The sequence below is a fragment of the Eretmochelys imbricata genome, chromosome 4, assembly GCF_965152235.1.
Source record: "Eretmochelys imbricata isolate rEreImb1 chromosome 4, rEreImb1.hap1, whole genome shotgun sequence".
Lineage (NCBI taxonomy): Eukaryota > Metazoa > Chordata > Testudines > Cheloniidae > Eretmochelys > Eretmochelys imbricata.
In genome coordinates, this window is record NC_135575.1 from 36,169,544 (window position 1) to 36,190,366 (window position 20,823).

At 38.0% G+C, this 20,823-nt stretch overlaps 1 protein-coding gene across 5 annotated transcripts in view; it reads left to right on the plus strand.

Annotated features, from left to right (window-relative positions):
- SEC24B (SEC24 homolog B, COPII component) overlaps positions 1–20,823 on the plus strand; it is a 99,985-nt gene that overhangs the window by 35,694 nt on the left and 43,468 nt on the right. For 3 of the 5 annotated variants that reach the window (XR_013345889.1, XM_077815128.1, XM_077815130.1), the window contains 7 exons: positions 3,862–3,942; positions 5,295–5,470; positions 6,797–6,981; positions 9,076–9,178; positions 10,599–10,725; positions 11,303–11,412; positions 15,612–15,724. Coding sequence is in view for 4 of the 5 variants with exons in the window: in XM_077815128.1 (XP_077671254.1) it covers positions 3,862–3,942; positions 5,295–5,470; positions 6,797–6,981; positions 9,076–9,178; positions 10,599–10,725; positions 11,303–11,412; positions 15,612–15,724 (895 nt within the window). In the remaining variant the exon portion in view is untranslated. The remainder of the gene's footprint in view (positions 1–3,861; positions 3,943–5,294; positions 5,471–6,796; positions 6,982–9,075; positions 9,179–10,598; positions 10,726–11,302; positions 11,413–15,611; positions 15,725–20,823) is intronic. The other 2 variants (XM_077815129.1, XM_077815131.1) reach the window with 1 other exon arrangement.

The following is a 20,823-nucleotide window of genomic DNA, read 5'->3' on the forward strand; positions in this document are numbered from 1 at the left end:
TTGGTGAATGATCTTAAATTAAATCTTTATCCTGCTTAATTTTAAATTAAGTTTATCCCTAGCTTATTTTATAGATCTGAGGAATATTTTCTGCTAAATTGTTCTTTGTAACAATTGCTCTCTATGTAATCTGATTCTCTAGTTTGTTACATACTTAGAAGTGGTGCTGAAGAAAGGTTGTAAAATAGATATAATTATGTTACTAGCATGATCAGCTTTTTAACCAATAATATTTTTACATTGGTCATTAGATGTTCATTGTAAGTTTTTTGTCTATATTTAGAAGTTTATTCTCACAAATAGCACTACTTAACTCTAGGCTCACTGCTTCTGTTGACTTCAGTGGGAACAGAATTGGCCTCTCTATCACAGGGGTTCTCAAAATGTGGGTCGTGACCCCTCGGGTCACAAGGTATTACATGGGGGGGTCGCAAGCTGTTAGCCTCCACCCCAAACCCCTTTTTGCATCCAGCATTTATAATGGTGTTAAATATATAAGAAAGTGTTCGTTTTTAATTTATAAGGGGGGGTCGCACTCAGGCTTGCTATGTGGAATAGGTCACCAGTACAAAAGTTTGAGAACTACTGCTCTATCACTTGAAGCAGAATAATGCCATTAAAGCAATGGCAACAAAATGTCACTTTATTTTACTGAGACTAGATATTGCGTGTAGGGGACTTTAACAGTAGGTCTGTTTCTTAGATTTCACTGTATTGAACTGATGAGTCAGAGGTACAAAATAGATAGTTCCTTGTGCAACCAGTATACAAATCTGGTTACAAAAGTGTCTCAAATTCTAGCTGCAGTGATTGCAGAACAAACCACAGAACCTGATGGCAACATTACAGTTCATGGTATCAATGACATTTCGTGTATATTGTAGTGATGGTTATCTTGTACTCTGGTGTTCGAGTCACTTAGTACATGATGCTGGAAGAGTCAGTAATGTGGAGGGAACTCTGTTACTAATAGGTAAGGTATACAAAGAAATGAATGCTGTTATAATTCTGATTCAGCAAGATAAGTGACTAAACTTAAGCATGTGAGGATTCCTATTGTCAAATAAATGTGTAAGTACCTTGCTGAATCCGAGTCCAGTCGTAGTTTGGTATCAGTAAAATGCAACATGTCAGAATAATAGTATGGAGTAGTGCAATCAACAAAATATGCCTTGCAATGGGGAAGAAATCTATAGACCCCTCAGAATTCTCAGTATATCTTGGGACTCTGATGAATTTTTCAGGGGGTAAGAACAGTACATAAAAGATCTTCAGGGCGATGGAGTCAAATGTTTCTCATAGGATATGAGGAGTCGTATTCTTATTTTCATCATGTTATACTTATTAGTAGAATTGTTAAACAGAGAACCTGAGATATTTCTCTCCAACTATAAACCTCTTTCATACTTTATCTTTCTCCCAGAGTTAGCCTGGAGAACTTTTGTAGAAGAAACCAAAAATAATTCAGATTTAATTACATTTTTAGTGTGACACTGGGGGGAAAGAAAAAAAAAAAAGTTAATGTTTGTGCTTCCAAGCTGTCATTCATCTCTCAAAGATCCTCATGCTATTCTTTGGAGATATGTACTTTGACTTTATTGTATCCATTAATATATATATATATATATATATATATATATATATATATATTTTAATTTCTGCTTCATAGTTATTGATTTTATGCCAGCACTACCTAATTAGAGTGCTACACATTGAGATAGATATATTTCAAGCTTTAGCCACATTTTTCATAGCAATCAGTTTTTGCTATGCATTCATTAAAGTAAAGCTTTGAAGTGCCTGTGCTTTATTCTGCCATATAGTCTGATCATTATAGTAAAATCTTAATGAGTGACTAGTGCAAATTGATTTGATATCTGATTGATCGTGTGGATTGATAGAATAAATTTTATGTTTCAGAGTAACAGTCATGTTAGTCTGTATCCAGAAAAAGAAAAGGAGTACTTGTGGCACCTTAGAGACTAAGGAATTTATTTGGGCATAAGCTTTCGTGAGCTACAGCTCACTTCATCGGATGCATACAGTATGCATCCGATGAAGTGAGCTGTAGCTCACGAAAGCTTATGCCCAAATAAATTCCTTAGTCTCTAAGGTGCCACAAATAAATTTTATGGAATCCAATTTACAGTTGAATAAATAAGAAATATATTCTACAACTAACCTGTAACATCAGAACATTCACAAAACTTGACCTACCTTAAAATGATTATAGTTGGGTAGTGTGTCCTCTTAGTATTTTTTATATATATTTAAGTAAAATTGGCTTCCTGGTGCAAAGAACATATATTCATTTAAAAAAATCCTACATCTATACCTACCATATTTTGTTGGGTGTGGAAATAAGCTCCCCTTTTGGCTTTTAATTAGCAGTGGTTAACCTAACTTACAGAAGCTATGCTGCTGAATCAACAAGAATCTTGTTTGCTTCAGCTCCTAGGATTTTTCACCTGATTGGGGGAAAAAAGAGAGAATTTGATAGGGAAAGAAATGTTTTTCAAGCTCATAAGTGCATATAACAAAGGAAGATGTTTACTAAGTTCACAAGTTTGTTATTTTTAATTAACACTGTACTTTTTTAAAAAAATATTTTTTTTAAAGAGGGAAGTTAAAACTTTGTTCCTAAGAGTAACTGATTTTAATGTTGAATTTAAGCCTTGTTTTACACTCTACTTAAAAATTTCATAGAAATAGTTATAATTGAAATGCCGAAGTAATCTTTACAATAGTGGTGTCTCCAGGTTACTAGTAATGTTGTCTCCGAGATGCATTTCACTCTGCTCCTGTGCATGGAACACTTTCCCCATTCTAGTTTGCCAAGCCAGCATGCTCTCTCCATTAATGTGTTCCTGAAACCCACTTTGGCTTCACTAGGAAGGAAGGATTGTATGTGCCTTTGTTTTGGCTGAACACTTACATAAACTATTTTTTTCTTTGTGTTGTATTTTGTGAGTTGTAGTTCAGATACGAGATTTCAGAGGCCAAAATTATCTGTTTGTGTTTTTGTTTCTAGGGAGCAGGCACACAAAATCTCTCTACTCTCCTGTCCCTTTCTTGTGGCAAATGTATATGAAACTGCACTAACACAAATGCTTTTAAAACATTTTCTTATTTTCATTTAATGTATTACAATCCAGGTAATCAGTTAAATAGAGAATAAGTGTGGCACTAGGAAGAATTATTCATCAGTAGTCCAAGAAATTTTTTTAAAGTACTCTTTACTTCTTTTATTAGTGTGTTTTAGGTATGCCTTTTGGCTTCACCAATTTTCATCTGTTACAGCTAGGGCAGAGAACTTTTGCAAAAGCTCTACTGAATGTTGCTTATTATTTAACAATAAGACAAGCCACTCTTTATTACAACAGCATACAAAAGGAGGGACGTTGGAAAATTTCTGATGCAAAGGTTACTTCAAAATACTCTATCCAGCACTTTCAACTAAGGCAAAACTCCCTTTGAAGACCATTGAACGTCTTGCATGATATGGGGGTGCTGAATGCTGCCATTGAGGCAGTATAAATAGAAATATTTTAAATTACCTGAACTCTTTTAGATTAAAAAGAATTTATAAATGGTTGTCTAAAAACCTCTTTTTAAATCATTTTAATTTCATTTTTGTCCTTATCCATTTGTTGCTTTTTCCATGTTTTCTGAATACCAAATTGGCTACATTTTAGGTATGATCTTTGTGTTTTCCAATAGCAATAACTTTGGATTCTTAGTACAATATTGAACAGTTTCTTACCAGAAGTTTAAGAAACAATGTTCTCTGAAGCCCTGTCCTCACAGAAGCTTGCCATTGCTTAAAGCAAATCTTTGTTTTATTTTTGTATTTATTTTTAGCTATTGACAGCTCCTCCACTACTAGCAGTGCCTCTCCTGTTGTCAACAGTTATGATGCTCTTGAAGGAGGTGGCTATCCAGGTGAGCGCTTTGTTGCATGCTAATTCTGAATTGTTAAGGTATAACAAAACAGAAAAATTATAATATACAGTTCTAGTTTTTCAGGTTGTTCTTTTTTAAAAACATCACCCATTTCCTCTTACTCTAGATTCCCTTTCGTGGAATCCCATCACGGATTCCTGCTTATCTTTACTGCCTCCCTTTCAGTCATCAGCAATGAGACATCCATTATATATTAAAATGTGTGATTCCCAATTAAGCTGGCTTGTTGTTTTTTACAAAACATTTGTATAGCACCATAGAGTTGAGTAGCATCTTACTCATGTCAACTTTGAATCTTTCCTGTGGGCATCCCCTGCTTGAGAGAATTTACCTTTTTGCGGGGGGATGAGGGTGCCAGGTTTAAATTTCTCTGCGACCGTCCCCAGATTCTCTGGCCTTGTCAACTTTCCAGGCTTGCACAGGCCAACTCTTGCCCCTTAGTGTGGATGTTGCAGGTGACTTGCACTGCCATGCCTCTGCTCCAGGTAGACCTTCTAGCCTCTATTCACCCTGGCTGTAGGTGATAGTTTAAGGTATATTATTCCACATGTTAAAGTTGCTGAGATGTACCAGTTTCAAAACTGCTGTTTTTTCCCCTCTGAGAGCTATTGAGACATCAGTCTATAATCAGTACGCTATGCTTCTGTTTCTTGTCCAGTCTACCTCTCCTTACCACTTCGTAACAAACTATCTGAATTGGCAGCTGCATGCTGCAAATAATTCAGCCTTTTAAAATGGTTGGGCCAAATTCTGTCCTGGCATACACATGCGGGGCTTACATTGACTTCAACAGAAATCCCATGTACACCCTTGAAGACAGAATTAGCTAAATCGCATCATGGGTGACTAGGAGAGGCTACAGAGCAATAGGTCTTGGTGCAGTTAGCAGGGCAGGGGAGATTTGGGAGCAAGATCAGTCTTGGAGAAAAATTGTAATTAAGGAGATCTTATTTTTTATATTTTTGCAATATATTTACTCTTACCTTTCTATTAAAAAGGGGCAATTATAAAATGACATTATGAAGTTCCAATTGCTTAGTAGGTGAGGTGCATTTAATTAAATGCAGAGGAGAGTTAGAAGACAAATAGGTTTGAAGTAGAGTTAGAGGACAGTGCTCCCCAACGTATTGCCCTGGGTACTGACAGTGAGATGAAACTTTTTTTTTCTGCGGTTTTACGATATCCATTTGATCAATGCAGAGAAATTTTTGAATTGTTTCTTTATAATTAACAAAAGCATTATTCTCATGATCAGCTGCTGGTATTTTGCTTCTTATTTTATTTAAATGCAATAGACAATTTTGAAAAAACATTTGTTTTCCCTATCCAAGAAACAAATTCTGCGACAAGTAGTCCAGCTCCTACTCCTCAGACATCAAGGACTCCTAAGCCCTTTGGTTACGGATACCCAACTCTTCAACCTGGATACCAGAATGCAGCACCACCTACTTCTGCTATGCAGCCCAGTAATCCAGGGCACCATTCTGGGTTTCAGCAATATCCACAAGTGAGATTTTTAATTGAGAAATTATTTGATGTTTCTTTTCAATCCTTTTGTAAAGCTTATAGTGATGTGCCTTTGACATAGTTCCCAATGGTCTATTTTAAAAATATGAGTACAGTTTTAAATGTGAGAACTGTAAATATCAAGAAAGTCTGAATATTGATGTAGTAGCTCTGAATTCAAAATAATGAATGAGATGGCTACTTGAATTATTGGGGAGAGGACCAACAAATTGCTGTAGCCCATGCAATTACTTTTTAACTTTTAGTTTAAAACAAAAACAGAAAACCCTTTTTAAATTTAATATTTTAAGCTTTTATTAAATTGTTATTTTTGAAGGAGAAAGAAACTGAAGATTTATTAGTTAAACACTCAATAAGGAGGAAGACCAGTAATTTCCCGATATACAATCCAATTTCCCATTGGTCTGTGTACAGCAGTACTAGATGACAGTCATAACCAAAAGAGAGTACTTCTTCACTTTGGGGAATGCAGATTGGTTAGTATACATGAAAATTCTTCTAAAGGAAAAGGAAAGTGTAGCTCTGTTTAACTTAACGTTTCCCTTTTTGTGCTTGGTTCACAGCCTTCACCCCTCCATACTTTATTAATAAAAGACAATTGGGCATTCACCTAGAAACTAGGATTAGAGCCAAAGCGATGTTTTTTAAGAGATGTTTTTTCAAGAGACGTTTTACAGCCTTCTTTGTGATAATACTACAGTTCCTTGACTTCAGACAGTTGTGTAATGAAATTAAAGCATTTTTTAATTTTAAAACAAAAACCTAATTGAATTTGAGTTTTTAAATTGAGAGAGCTTTTACAAATACTTATCTAAAATAATCTTTCTAAATGCTACAGGAACAAGGGAATGCATGATGTAGTCTGAGGTTTACCACGGATTGGAGGGAGAAAATAAAACGTAGAGCCTGTTTTTCTGGTTTGGAAAAAGAAAAAAGTGAGATCTTTATAAGAGGGGGGGAAAATATCAGTTTTCTTGTAATATCTGAGCTGATTTACCTCTAGGTTTCTTTAGACAATGTTGAATAAGAGTGTCTTTAAAATGAGGATTATGCACTTCCTGTAAAATTATCTTTTATGTTGACTTCATGCTGTAGACTGAATGCTATTCAAAGAAGTATATGCTAAGATTCTGGGAAGCGGTTGTCCCCTTGTGTAACCCTTTAAAATTACAATTCTCTTCTCATCAGCAAAGAATTATTAGCTACTGGTATATCTTCCTTAATGGTGATCTGAAAGAATAATGTAATGATTATGTTCATTAAACATGTAGTATAACTGTTTTGCAATGCTCTTATTTTTTTTCAGCAGTATCCTGGTGTGAACCAATTATCATCCACCTTAGGAGGATTAAGTCTACAGCATTCTCAGCAGCCAGAAAGCTTGAGACCAGTAAACCTTACTCAAGATAGGAATATTCTTCCTGTTTCTCCAGTTCTAGCTCCTGTGCCTAATTTGAATTCAGACCTTAAAAAATTAAATTGCAGCCCAGAGTAGGTATACTGTTTTCAATTAGACATAGCATTTTTCTGTGACCTTTTATAATTTACTTAAGAATAATGAAAAAAATGTATAAGGGATGAAATTGACCACAGTATTCTGCTTTCACTGGTCAACCAGCGTAGTCTGTTTCCTCTGGAGAAAAGAGGTTAAGTCCTCTTCACTTCTGTGTGAACACTGAAGCTGTTTCTAATTTATATCTCCTGCCATCAGTGCTTAGCATTATGGCTACCATTCTTAGGGCAATTAGATGGGACGTTTTTAGAGTCTATCAATATTGTTGCTTTATGTTTGGGGAAGTCACTGTTGAGTAACTTATGGTATTCCTTTCTACTGGAACAATGTACTGTTCTTATTTCAAGGCCCTGGCATTCTAAAATCAAGAGAACATTTTATAAAGTAGCTGTTGACACAATCTTCATGAGGCTTACCAAAATAAGACTAAGTAGCATTCTAGTCCCAACTCTGCGACTGATTTGCTTTTGACATTGAGCAGATCACTTAACCTCTGTTTGCCTCATTTTACTCATCAATAAAATCTATTTACCATCGTTTGTGGTGGTCACAAAGACAAATTGAGATCAATTGCAAAAGCAGTAACTTATAAAAATCAAAAATACTCAGTTTCTGATTTTTATTTTTTTTTAAAGTGTGGAATTTTCAAAATCACCGAGCATTGGCCTAACTGGTCCTGGTAAAGTCATTGGTAGTTTTACCATTGCCATCAGTGGGAGCAAAGTTCAGCCAATGACTAGCACTAAAAAAATCCCTCACTGTAGGTAACTAGTGATCGGTGTCAACACTGGAAGGTCTGTTATTAAAATATAACCCCATAATCTTAAAGCTGGGCAAAAGCCTAGGGAAAGAGAGATGCTTTACATTGTGCCCTAACAGCCCAACAGACTTGGTCTCTGGGAGACCAGGGGAAGAAACAAGTTTCAAATCAAACTTCCTTATGGTGAGCTGATGATAACACTTTAGGAGAGAGGCAGTCTTTCAAGTAGCCAGGACCCAGAACCTGAATGACTTTATATTTCAATCTAAGTATGTTGGCTTGCATCTGAAGCAAATAGTAACCTACAGTAGTGCAATCTTTGGAAATTTTATGTAGTATTGCCTTGCCAGTCACCAGCATGCAGTTTTCGAAGGACGTACCAGGCACACTACAATAATCCATCCATTTGTATATTAGTAGTAGAGACATTATAATTATTATGATTAAACATTTAAATTGTAGTAGTGCATAAAGGCCTCAACCAAGTTGGGACCCATTGTGCCAGGCACATGCAAACAAGAAAAATAAGTCTCTGCTCCAAAAAGCTTAGTTGTAATGCTGAAAGAAGCTTTAATCCAGTATGTAAACTTGGATCAACTTGGTGGACTAATGGAAAAGTATTGTTTTGTGAGCAGGAGGGAAATTAGAGTGGGTCATATTCAGTCCCATGCTTGGAGCACTTTGGAGGCAGTACTCCTCTTCTGGACTCCTTATGTATGTCTGGAGCTATTCCCTTTTGGTTACTATATTGAGTGGTATTAATAAGTTTTTAGGGAGTCACATCCATTCCATGTCCATAAGAGAAGAGGATGACTCATAACAGTTCTTTGTGGGAGGGAAACATTAGGATCCTCCTATATTCCTTCTCCCATTAAAATAACTTTTCAACAACTAGCAAGTACAATTTTCCTTTAGTGAGTTCTGAGATTAGAAAATATTTATCATGAATGGAAATACCATCTCAAAGTTTAAATTACTTCGGGTACTAGCCCCTTCTCTCGCCCCCTCCTCCCCCCCACCCCAACAATTGTTTGTTCTTTTTTAAAACTCCGTGATAGCTGCAATGTGCATTGCCTTTTGAAATGCAATACTTTCAGCTTTTTGTTTGGTGCCCTACTTACCCTTGAATATTATTCTTTCTGGAGGAGACTTTTGCTGTTTTAGGCAATGGTTTCTGTTTGTTTTGAAAATAGGTTTAGCAATAGTTAAAATTTCACAACTCTTTGAATTGCAGGGAATATAGTTGCATGCTAATTCAACTTATGTGCTCAAGTTTGCTTTGCAAGCTAATTTTGGTATGATTTCCTTCCAGTTCATTTCGATGTACACTGACAAATATTCCACAGACTCAGGCTTTGTTAAACAAAGCTAAACTTCCCTTGGGTTTGCTGCTGCATCCGTTCAGAGACCTAACGGTAAAATTTAAATATTTTTTATTTTGAATATCTTCTCATAGTGCTTTGTTTTATACTGTGTGGTACTTTCTTATCTTGTCTAAGCCTTATTGGGTATTAAATAATAGCAGGCGCTGTGGAACTATTTTCCCGTAGAATTTCTATTCAACTTGTCTGTTCAGGTGTTTGTTCTTTGATTGTTTCAAAATTTTATCTTAAATGTAACAGGATGAACTGATTCAGTTGCTGTAAAATAAATATTATGGCTGTAAATCTTTCATCGTTTTTGTAAATGAAATGTAGCATCTAATAAGATGAACAAAGTAGTTAGAGAAACTACAAATTACAACAATTAAGGCTTTTTATGTACCTTAGTGTGGTAGGAGTGGTTCAGGGAAAATTGTCTTTTTTGCTTGTTTGTTTTTATGTAAAGCTTCATCAGAGGGAACAGCTTACCTTGGTATTTTTTAAATGTCATGTCTTGTGCTCTATGCCTGCATACATTGATTGTTCCTCTTAATTTAATAGCTATTTGAAGTTTTGCCTCTTGCAAAAATGTCTTCTGTGTAGACAATGGAAAATGTAACTTCCTACTGACTTGTTAATTTATAAGGTGAACTTGAACTGGGGGAGAGATCTGAAGTATTCCACCCCCTCCAGGAATCTCTTCTCAACAAGCACAACTGATCAAATTCTGGGGAAACAGGGCAAGAATCAGCTCCTCCTATTTCTCTGGTCATTTTACATTGTTCAGAACTAAGATTTTAGAGTAATTTGCATATCCAAATTGCTTGAGAAAGTGTGCACATACATTAAGCAACTCTTGTCCTCATTAACTTCGTATGGGAACCTATGGCTCTCTCTGTATCAAGTACTATTGCTTATACATAATAAACCATGAAGCTATACCACTTGGGTATTCGGCTGTCTTGGGTATTCTTTCAGGCACAAGATCCAACTGCTAGTGCCGTCAATCATCCAAAATGTACAAGTATTCTTGCATAACTTAACTTCAGCTGTGTTGTTTGCTTATCTAGAATTACAATGAAAATGGTTGCATCTGACCCTTGCAGTCATGGTGATCAGTCAGATTCCTTTTATCCAACTAAATATATTAATGGCCATTATCAGACCAGATTCTTCTCTCCAACATTTTGTAGACAAGTGTAACACATGATTTACACTGGTGTATGTGAGATAAAATTCTGGTTCAATCAAAATAATACTTTATTATGTCTTCCTATTGTAAAGGAAGAATGTTAGTAAAGGTGTGAATATTGCACTGTATATAAATGAACTAAAAGGACAAAGTGGGAGACAAGATTAACAGAATATTTTGGTTTTATGAAGCTTTCAAAAATTAAGATATTGCACAATCCTGTCCTCTAAAAATTTTACTGGGAACCTTTTTGCTACAGCTTTTCATTGTTTTACTTTTTAGCAATTACCTGTAATAACATCAAGCACCATTGTGAGATGCAGATCATGTAGGACATATATCAACCCTTTTGTTGCCTTCATTGACCAAAGGAGGTGGAAATGCAACTTATGCTATCGAGTTAATGATGGTAAGTTTCATTACAGAGGTAAGTAGCTGGTTTCTTGTATCTACCTGACGTATTTAAAATGTCTTGCATTTATATCAACAACCGAGATGTCTTTCACCTGGAATATCTGGGATTTTTAATATCTAAATCATTTTTCAAAGGCACCTATATTTTGCCCAAGTGAAGGCTACCATGCAACATGTCAGGAGCCTGAGAGCACCATATCAGATTGGACAACCTGAGCTATATAATTTAAAAGCAATTTTCCCTACTGCTTACTAGCATAATACACAATCAAGTCAGGGTCATAATTAACAACAGTCAAAGATGATGACCAGCTTCATAAATACAGTGCATGTTGAGATGTCATTGTAGGGCACTGGAAGCACAGAGTATACATGTACCTTGTTGTTCATAAAATAGACATTCTTGCCTCCAGTTCTTTTAACTTTGATATTTAGGTTTCACAACACGGATTGTTTCCTTATTTACATACTTATTAAATGTTTATGGTCTAATTGCTGCTTTTTGTAATTAGGCACAAAATCTGTGTACCTGTCAGTGAATAATTTACTCTGGATTCATAATTTTTGTTTAGTTCCTGAAGAATTTATGTATAACCCTTTGACACGATCCTATGGGGAGCCTCATAAACGGCCAGAGGTCCAGAATTCTACAGTGGAGTTCATTGCTTCTTCAGACTACATGGTAAAAATATATATTTTTAAGTATGTGAATTTAATACTAGTGCAAGATGCTAGAGTGACAACCCTATTTACCACTGAAAACTGTGTACATCACTCGCATTTCAAACTTCCCCACGGTGCCCTACCAGTGTGTCTCAGTTTTCACTTGGAGGGACCCCTAGGATTGAAAGACTAATTGTCTCAGTTCCCATTTGAATCTTTCTCTGCCAAAACTGACAGTAAAGGTGTCAATTAATACCAGTTGTGATGTGGGCACTTACACTCTAATTTGCCAAAGACCACCAAACGCATTCTGTGACTGGGAATGCTACAGCAGTCTCTGGCTTTCTCCTTTTCTCTGGAAAGGTGGGCAAGACCAATGACTGATCAGACAGAATTTTGGCATCTTCCAAAGAACTCCTCTTCATTCCCCAGATTAATTCCTATCTCTCACAAAATTAACAACTAGAAAGCAACCTGCAGCCACCCTCTGATAGTCATCTTGAATACAGTTCAGTACGGAAACGGGCCCTGAAAATCTTTCCGATAAGAGAATACCTAGCTTTTATGCATCCTACAATAGCATTTTGGGCACCATCAACCATGCTTTGCTGACCAGCACTTGGCCAGAAAGTGGGGCTTCCATTGCAGCCTGAGGCAGGTTCTAATAGTGTAACATGTGGAAGCAGCCCACTGAGCCAGCAGCAGTACAGGCAGAATGATAGTGCTTTGTGCAAAGAAGAGAGTTTTTTTTTCTAAACTGGGATACGAAATATTTAGGTGTTGAGGACAGTAATCTATAAGAGTGACTCTATGATGCCAGCTTCACAGGCTACGAAGTGTAAGCGTTCATCAGTTAAAAGCCACTCCAGAAGATGATTTATTAAATACACACCTCGGTCTGGGATTTAAAAGGGGAGGGAGTTATTCATTTTTGAAATCAGACTCAAAGTCTACACTGCTTTTTGTGGCCTTCCAGAGCTGTCAGTGTTGCTGATTGTCCGCTTCCTCTGTTTGCAGTGATTCAGAGAAAGAAGGATCTCTTCCTTTATATCGTAACAGGAAGGGATCATTTCAGTCAATAGTTGTCATTTGTGTCCCAGATTGACTTTAAGCTCTTCCCCTCTCCTCAGGGTTGCCATTTTCTCCCTCCCCCCCACCCCCTGCGCCCCATCAAGAGGAACCTGACCTATGGACAGTGAAACATCTCTTGGATATCAGAGTAATTGTTCAGAGAGCAGCAGCTGATGGGAATTTGATCTAGGTAATTGGTAGTTCCAAAAGGTATAGAGGTGGGGACAAGATCCACTTTGGATCTGAAGTGGGTTAATGCTCAAGACTCAAATTCAAGATTGAGTCTCTCCAGTCTATATTAGCTGTGATCGACTAGGAGATTTAAAAAAATTCTTCAGTAGATTTTTAAAAAGAATGTCTTCATATTCCCATAACATCAAATTTTCACCCTGAACTGGCATTTCTAGTACCACTCCCTGCCCTTTGGGCTGGCTTCAATACTGAGGGTGTTTACAATAGTCATATCTGTGAGTGCAGCTGCCTTCTCATGGAGGGGATTCTGTAAGATTCCAAGTTTGGTCAGCTGACTTATCATTGTGAAGCTGCAGAACCTTGGGGGAAATGGCTGAAACTTGGAATATGTTCAAGAACATAGACCTCTTAGTTAAGCATGAGAAGAATGCTCTTTGCTTGGTACAGGTTCTAACCTGTCTAGATGCATTGACAGTTATTGAACAAGGCAATGTCTTCCCAGAGGAAGAGAGATTTTAAAAACTGAACTGTCTTTAGACCTGAGCCTGCAATTTCACTCTGCATCTCAGACTGTAGTCTTATCCCTCTGAGGCTTGAGGGTTGTGTGCTGCAATCTGGTTATGAGGGAAATGTGGCACTCTAGAATAGTGGTTCTCAACCAGTGGTCTGGGACCCCCAGGAGGGGCCACGAGCAAGTTTCAGGGGGTCCTCCAAAATAAACCAGAGAGCAGGGCCAGCATTAGACTTGCTGCTTCTCAGGGCAGAAAGCCGAAGCCCAAGCTGTGCAGGGCTGAAGTCAAAGCCTGAGCAGCTTAGCTTTGCGGAGTCCCCTGTGGGGCCACAGGCAGTTGCTCTGTTTGCCACCTGCTTACGCCAGTCCTGGCTTTTAATCTACTGGATATGCAGACATACAGTTGTTGTGGCACAGGTGGGCTGTGGAGGTTTTTATAGAATGTTGCGGAAAGAAAAAGTTCTGCTCTAGGACACGCTCAGCAACTAGCAATCCCATTAGATCAAGCTCTGAGAGAGAACTTTGAACGCCCGATAAGTGAAACACTCTACAGTGGTGGAAGCACCAGTACAGAAAAGACCTGCACAAAAACTGAACAAGGTGCATGTCACAACTGAAACAAACCTAATAGAATGAGGACTCTGCACAGGTTCCATACTAGCTCAGACTCGTCTCTGAGAAGAAAGGCACTTTACATAACTGCACCTAAGAGGAGTGAGACTGGCTTTTTTGGCATTCTGCAAAGAGCAATAGCAAATGTATCCTGATAAACTTCAGACAACACAGCAGTGGTTGTGCACCTAAATCAACAAGGGGGAAGAAACGCTCCCTGTTCATATGGACAGGGAGCTTGCTCTCAGCATGAGCTCTGCGCATCTTGGAGGCTTGAACCTACAGTCAGACTGGTTTAACAGCTCTGAAGTGCTCCCATACAAATGTTAGCAGCCAGCAGTGTGTGACAACCATGGCATCTCTTTGTGACATGAAAAAATATTAAATGCAATCAATTCTACAGCAGATACCCAGAGTAGGAAGTTCTTAGCTCATGACACATTATCAGTCTTTGGGATTTCTGTGTAGTTTATGTGGTCCCTCCATTTCCTCACCTGGAAAGTGCTGGAAATTATTGTGTGATGCAGGGCCCTACTGATTCTCATACCTCAGGAATAGCCTTCAAAGTTGTGGATACTCAGGAGTTAAACCAACAGACATCTGCTCATGTAGTCTTCAGCTGCAGTATGCTTACAACTGTACTTCCATATATATTTGACAAAGGAAGAAAAGGGTGTCTCTCCTCCCTGTTTCTCCTACCTGCATCGCAGGGCCTCCTCAGTAACCAGTATTTTATTTTGATTTTTGTCCATATCAAAAGGGTATTTGAGGATGGAATGGACAAGTACTAGTTATGTGAATCAGTGTGTATGGGTATAGGTTGAGGAAGTGATAGTCCCTCCCAATAGTGAGTCATACCTCCTTTTTTATTATCTTTTGGGTTACTTCAAGAACCCAGGATCTATGCTGTAATAGCCCCAATCATAGACTAAATTGAGTCCCATTTACCTGCAGATTTTTTTTCCGTGAGTGGGTCAAGACAGCACAAACACCCATCCAAGAGGAAATTGGCTTTTGGATGGAAAGGATAAGATTTTTCATCTAGAATAGAAAGATAAAGTAAATAAATTTTATTTTATTTTTGTCAGAAGGAATCAAACCGGAGAGTTAAGAGAAGTCTCTCTGGTGCCAAAATTCTTTATTCTGAGTGGCCATCAGTCCTCTCTGTTTCAGAGCGGGAGGAGAAGAAATGCAGGGTCAGTGCTGTATTAACTCAGTTACAGAAAGCATAGCTGCAAATAAATAGGATTAAAATGGTCTTTTCACAAAAGCTACTGAATTTCTATCAGGTTGGTTAAATTTAAATTCACCACTAGTCTTTGCTGGATTGAATCTTATTTTAGATCTGAAACTCTGACTAAGGAGATTAGATAATGGAATATAGAATTTCCTTAAATATACACATAATTATAATTATGGTAGCAATGTAATGCTGATGTTTATTGTAATTCAGAATAGTAAATTGTGTCATTGTCATCATTCTGAAAGAACAGTGCCATTTTTCAGAATAAATTTTACAGTTGACATCAAAGGCTCTCCTCTGACCCAGCTGACAAAAGGACAGACTAAGATGTTGATTTTGTTTTCTACATTAATGATAAACTTAACACAAGTCAGAATTTCTTTTATTTTACTTTGTTGAAAACCCAGAATGACGGTATAAATCTTATTTTTGGTTAATTTAATTATAGGATATATTTTTAAACATTTTGCAAGGCATTCCCTTCCTTCTCTTGCTCCTCTTCCCCCCCCCCCCCCCCAAGGGAATGTTATCCATTAACATTTTTTACCCTTTAAAATAAGAATTTTTAATTCTTTTTTATATTTTACAGCTTCGTCCTCCTCAGCCTGCAGTGTACTTGTTTGTTTTAGATGTGTCTCATAATGCAGTGGAAGCTGGATACTTGACAATTGTGTGTCAGTCATTGCTGGAAAACCTAGACAAGTAAGTATATACATCATCATCTTTTTAGATTGACTTTATTTTATAATTGTGAGCAGGCTGCAATGTTAACTTATGGTGTATCTTTTACTGTAACTGTTTCATACAGTGTTTACAGGACCTACTGATACAGGGCAAATGTTTTGCTAACTAAATTAGATTTTGAAATGTCTGTAGTAGTGTAGAAAAAGAATATGGCCGTGTAACTTAGGACCATTTGTATAATGGCAAAGAATATCTTTTTATGAATATGATTAGAAGTGATCTGCAAAGCATTTTGTTTAGATAATCCAAGAATTATATAGTGAATACTCAAAATAGCTATGACTAAAGGTGGATATTCCTTTCATCAATTCTAAATTTCTAATATTTTGCCTCAGGATATAAAATAACTAGGGCTGTCAATTAATTACAGTTAACTCACACAATTAACTCAAAAAAATTAACTGCGATTAAAAAAAATTAGTCGCAATTAATCACACTGTTAAACGATAGAATACCAATTGAAATGTATTAAATATTTTGGGTGTTTTTCTATATTTTCAACTATATTGATTTCTATTACCGCAGAGAATACAAAGTGTACAGTCCTCACTTTATATTATTATTTTTTATTACAAATATTTGCACTGTAAAAATGATAAAGAAAAGAAATAACATTTTTCAGTTCACCTCATACAAGTACTGTAGTGCAGTCTCTTTATCGTGAAAGTGTAACTTACAAATGTAGATTTTTTTGTTACATAACTGCATTCAAAAACAAAACAATGTAAAACTTTAGAGCCTACCAAGTCCACTCAGTCCTACTTCTTGTTCAGCCAATTGCTAAGTCAAACAAGTTTGTTTACATTTAATGGAGATACTGCTGACTGCTTATTATTTACAATATCACCTGAAAGTGAGAACAGGATTTTGCATGGTACTTTTGTAGCTAGTGTTGCAAGGTATTTACGTGCCAGATATGCTAAACATTCATATGACCCTTCATGCTTCAGCCACCATTCCAGAGGACGTGCTTCCATGCTGATGATGCTCGTTTAAAAAAAAATGCGTTAATTAAATTTGTGACACAATTCTCCCCCAAGGAGTTCAATGTCTCCTGTTCTGTTTTACCTGCATTCTGCCATATATTTAATTTATAGCCTTCTCAGATGATGACCCAGCACACGTTCGTTTTGAGAACACTTTCACAGCAGATTTGACAAAACGCAAAGAAGGTACCAATCTAAGATTTCAAAGGATAGATACAGCACTTGACCCAAGGTTTAGGAATCTGAAGTGCCTTCCAAAATCTGTGAGGGACAAGGTGTGGTGAATGCTTTCAGATGTCTTAAAAGAGCAACACTGATGCAGAAACTACAGAACCCAAATCACCAAAAAAGAAAACCAACCTTCTGCTGGTGGCATCTGGCTGAGATGATGAAAATGAACATGCATTGGTCCACTCTGCTTTGGATAGTTATCAAGCAGAACCCATCATCAGCATGGACACATATATTCTGGAATGGTGGGTGAAGCATAAAGGGACATATGAATCTTTAGCCCATTTGGCACGTAAATATCTTGCGATGCCGGCCACAACAGTGTCACGCGAACACCTGTTCTCACTTTCAGGTGACATTGTAAACAAGACGTGAGCAGCATTATCTCCTGCGAATTGTAACCAAACTTGTTTGCCTGAGCAATTGGCTGAAGTAGGACTGAGTGGACTTTTAGGTTCTAAAGTTTTACATTGTTTTATTGTTGAATGCAGTTATTTTTTGTAGATAATTCTACATTTATAAGTTCAATTTTCATGATAAAGAGATTGCACTACAGTATTTGTATTAGGTGAATTGAAATATACTATTTCTTTTGTTTCTTACAGTGCAAATATTTGTAATCAAAAATGAATATAAAGTGAGCACTGTATACTTTGTATTCTGTGTTGTAACTGAAATCAATATATTTGAAAATGTAGAACACATCAAAAAATATTTAAATAAATGGTATTCTATTATAGTTTAACAGTTCGATTAATCACGATTAATTTTTTATCGCACAATTAATTGTGATTAATTTTTTTAATTGCTTGACAGCCCTAAAAACTTTTTTGGTTTGGTTTTTCTTTCATTCAGTTTTGGGACTTTTGAGCTTGATAAAGTATTCTCTGCTGAAATGCCACTTTATAACTTCCATTCAATTGGTGTTTTTATTGCTATTTGACACAGAGAATACGCATAGCAAGTATCCTACCTCTGAAGCATATGGGATGTATCATGCGCATCTTACATTTTCATATTAGAGTTTAAATAAACAAATCACCATTGCACCAGTTACTGGCATTTTTCTCTAACAAAGGATGAAAACAAAAGATTTAATTTTCTGTTGGGGGGCAGTTAGGAGGGACATTTTCTGGACTATTACATTGCAGATTTTGATTAAACAGATCCAATAAAGCAGGGGTTCTCAAACTGGGGGTTGGAACCCTTCAGGGGTTTGGGAGGGTATTACATGGGGAGTCGTGAGCTGTCAGTCTCCACCCCAAACCCTGCTTTGCCTCCAGCATTTATAATGGTGTTAAATATATTTAAAAGTGTTTTTAATTTATAAGAGGGGTCGCACTCAGAGGCGGTCACCAGTATAAAAGTTTGAGAACTACTGCAGTAAAGCTATAAGGAGGGGAAAGTACAAGAAAAGATAAGATGTAAGAATAAAGGGAGGAGAAAAAAGAAAATTAAAAGTAAATTTAGATGCATTATAATACAGCTTAGTTCTTGCTATCATAAATAATTTTTTCAAACAAATTTGAATCCTCTGCAGTAAACCCTAAAATATTGTTGAAGTTTGACCTGTTTAAGAGGGCTGATCTGTAATGACATCTGGAAGCATAGTTCTGCTTTTTATCATGATTGTCTAACCTGTTCAGGAAACATTGAGATCACATTTTTTTTTTCTTTTCTTTTTTTTTTTTAAATTGTTGAGTGGGCAGCCAAGAAGGCACTTCTCAGTACCCAACTATCCTTGTTACTTTCTATTTAGTAATTTTATACTGCAATGCCAAGTGAATTGCAATATGTAACAATTCACAGGCTGTTGTCCCATAGCAACATCACATGATAAATGGAGAGAACCTTTTTTTCCTTTTGCAAAAGCATAGCACTGTAACAGAAGTTCTTTTAGTGATGGTCCTTATTGTATTCCACTGAGTATGCGTACCACGCATCCGGAGCCATAGAATTTGAAAGTAGTAGCATCTGTTGATCTGGTCACGCATGTGACGTGGCCTCGCCGCATGGTTTCATCCAAGGTGATTAAGGGTGGGGTGGACTGACCGCTTCTCCAGTTTCTTCTTACCACCGCATCATCCAGGTAAGAATTATTAGGGCATGTCTACACTTGCTGATAGATCGGCACTGCTGCAGTTGATGCAATGAGTGGTGATTTAGCAGGTCTGCTGAAGATCCGCTAAATCAGTGTGATTTATGTACTCCACCTCCCCGAGAAGCATGAAGGAGGTCGATGGGAGATGCTCTCCTGTCAGCACAGCGCAGTGTAGCCACTGCGGTAAGTGGATCTAACTACATCGACTTCAGTTACGTGAATAATGCAACTGAAGTTGCGTAAATTAGCTTGATTTACTGTAGTAGTGTAGATCCGCCCTTAGTGTCCTCTTGTGTGACGCACCTAAAAAGTGTATAGTTGTATGTAGTTAGGTTTTTTTGGTAGTCTTTTGCTGTTTTACTGTTTTTACATAGTTTTTCATCGTTTTAGTAGTTATTTAGAGTGGAATTAGGACTTGGGGGATCTGTTTACATGTAAACACCACCACCACCACCCACACCCATGCACGGATACTGGACCATGCTGGAGACCCCAGGCTTTAACATGTGTGTCTCCTTCCCTCTCGGCCGGTGATGAACATCAGCGCTGCCTCTGCTGTTTGGGAGCAGTCCACCTTTTCGTCCAGGTGCAGTATCTGTCAGTCTGTCCCAAGCCGTACCTGCGAAGGCTGGTCTCTCCACCTCAAGAAGCACCTCCTGGAAGTCACCATGAGACCTCATTCGGACCCAAGCCAGGGAAACCCCTGTACATCGGCCTGAGACAGCCAGGAGTGCACTTCTGGCTATGGAGACAGGGTCCAGCTCTGGCGGTACCACCACTATGGATCCCATGCCAGGGCCTAGTCAGGAGGTAAGGAAGCATGCACATAAGCATGGCACTTCCTCCAAAGTGAAGAAAGGGGAGGCTCCTTCCACAAACTCCAGCCATGGGGAAGCAGTGTGCTCCAAGACTCATAAACATGACAAGAACCCACACCGATACTGGGAACTGAGCTGCGCATGCTGTCAATGTCAGCATGCCTGCTCCAGGAAAGTCTGCCACTCTAGCGTCCATTCCCACTACGGAAAGAGTACCATTAACACCAGGGTAGTTGGGAAAGGTGCCAGAGCCCCAGGAACTGTTTGCCCTGGGAGAACCTTCTGCTACCATCCACATGAGGGAGGCCAGATCTCCTATCCAGAATGTGCTGCAGTTAAGGCACCCTTCACTATATGCTTCTACCAGATCCAGCAGTATCGCTGATGGAACCAGTGTCTGAGTTCGTGTCCTCTGAGGAATCGGATGAAGTGCAGGGATTGCCCATCCCTTACTGACACTGAGTACCCAAAGACGCCGTCTACATCGTTGCAATATGCTCCACTCCAAGTGCCGAGGAGCCACTGGCTCCCTACATTCTGGGGCCCACTGCAGCATCCTCCAGATCCATCATGCTGGCCCTAATGGGGACCCTGGCCCTAATACCCACTGTCGGAATCCACCCATTCTGTAAGGGAGACTTCACCTCTCTCCCGTCTAGAGTGCCCTTGAGTAGACGCTCAGAGCCAATTATGAAGACCCATTGAGTCTCGTTCCAGTGGTATCGCTGGAGCCAGGAGCATTTTCCATCATACTCACCAGTTGCTGCAGTGACTTCGGTTTCCCCCTTACCCTCAGATGACTTCCAGTAATTCCAAGGTCTCCTGCGTAGGGTGGTGGATGAACTTCACATTCCCCTGGAGGAGGTACAAGACACACAACATCAACTCCTGGACATCCTTCACTCATTGCTGCTGGGTAGG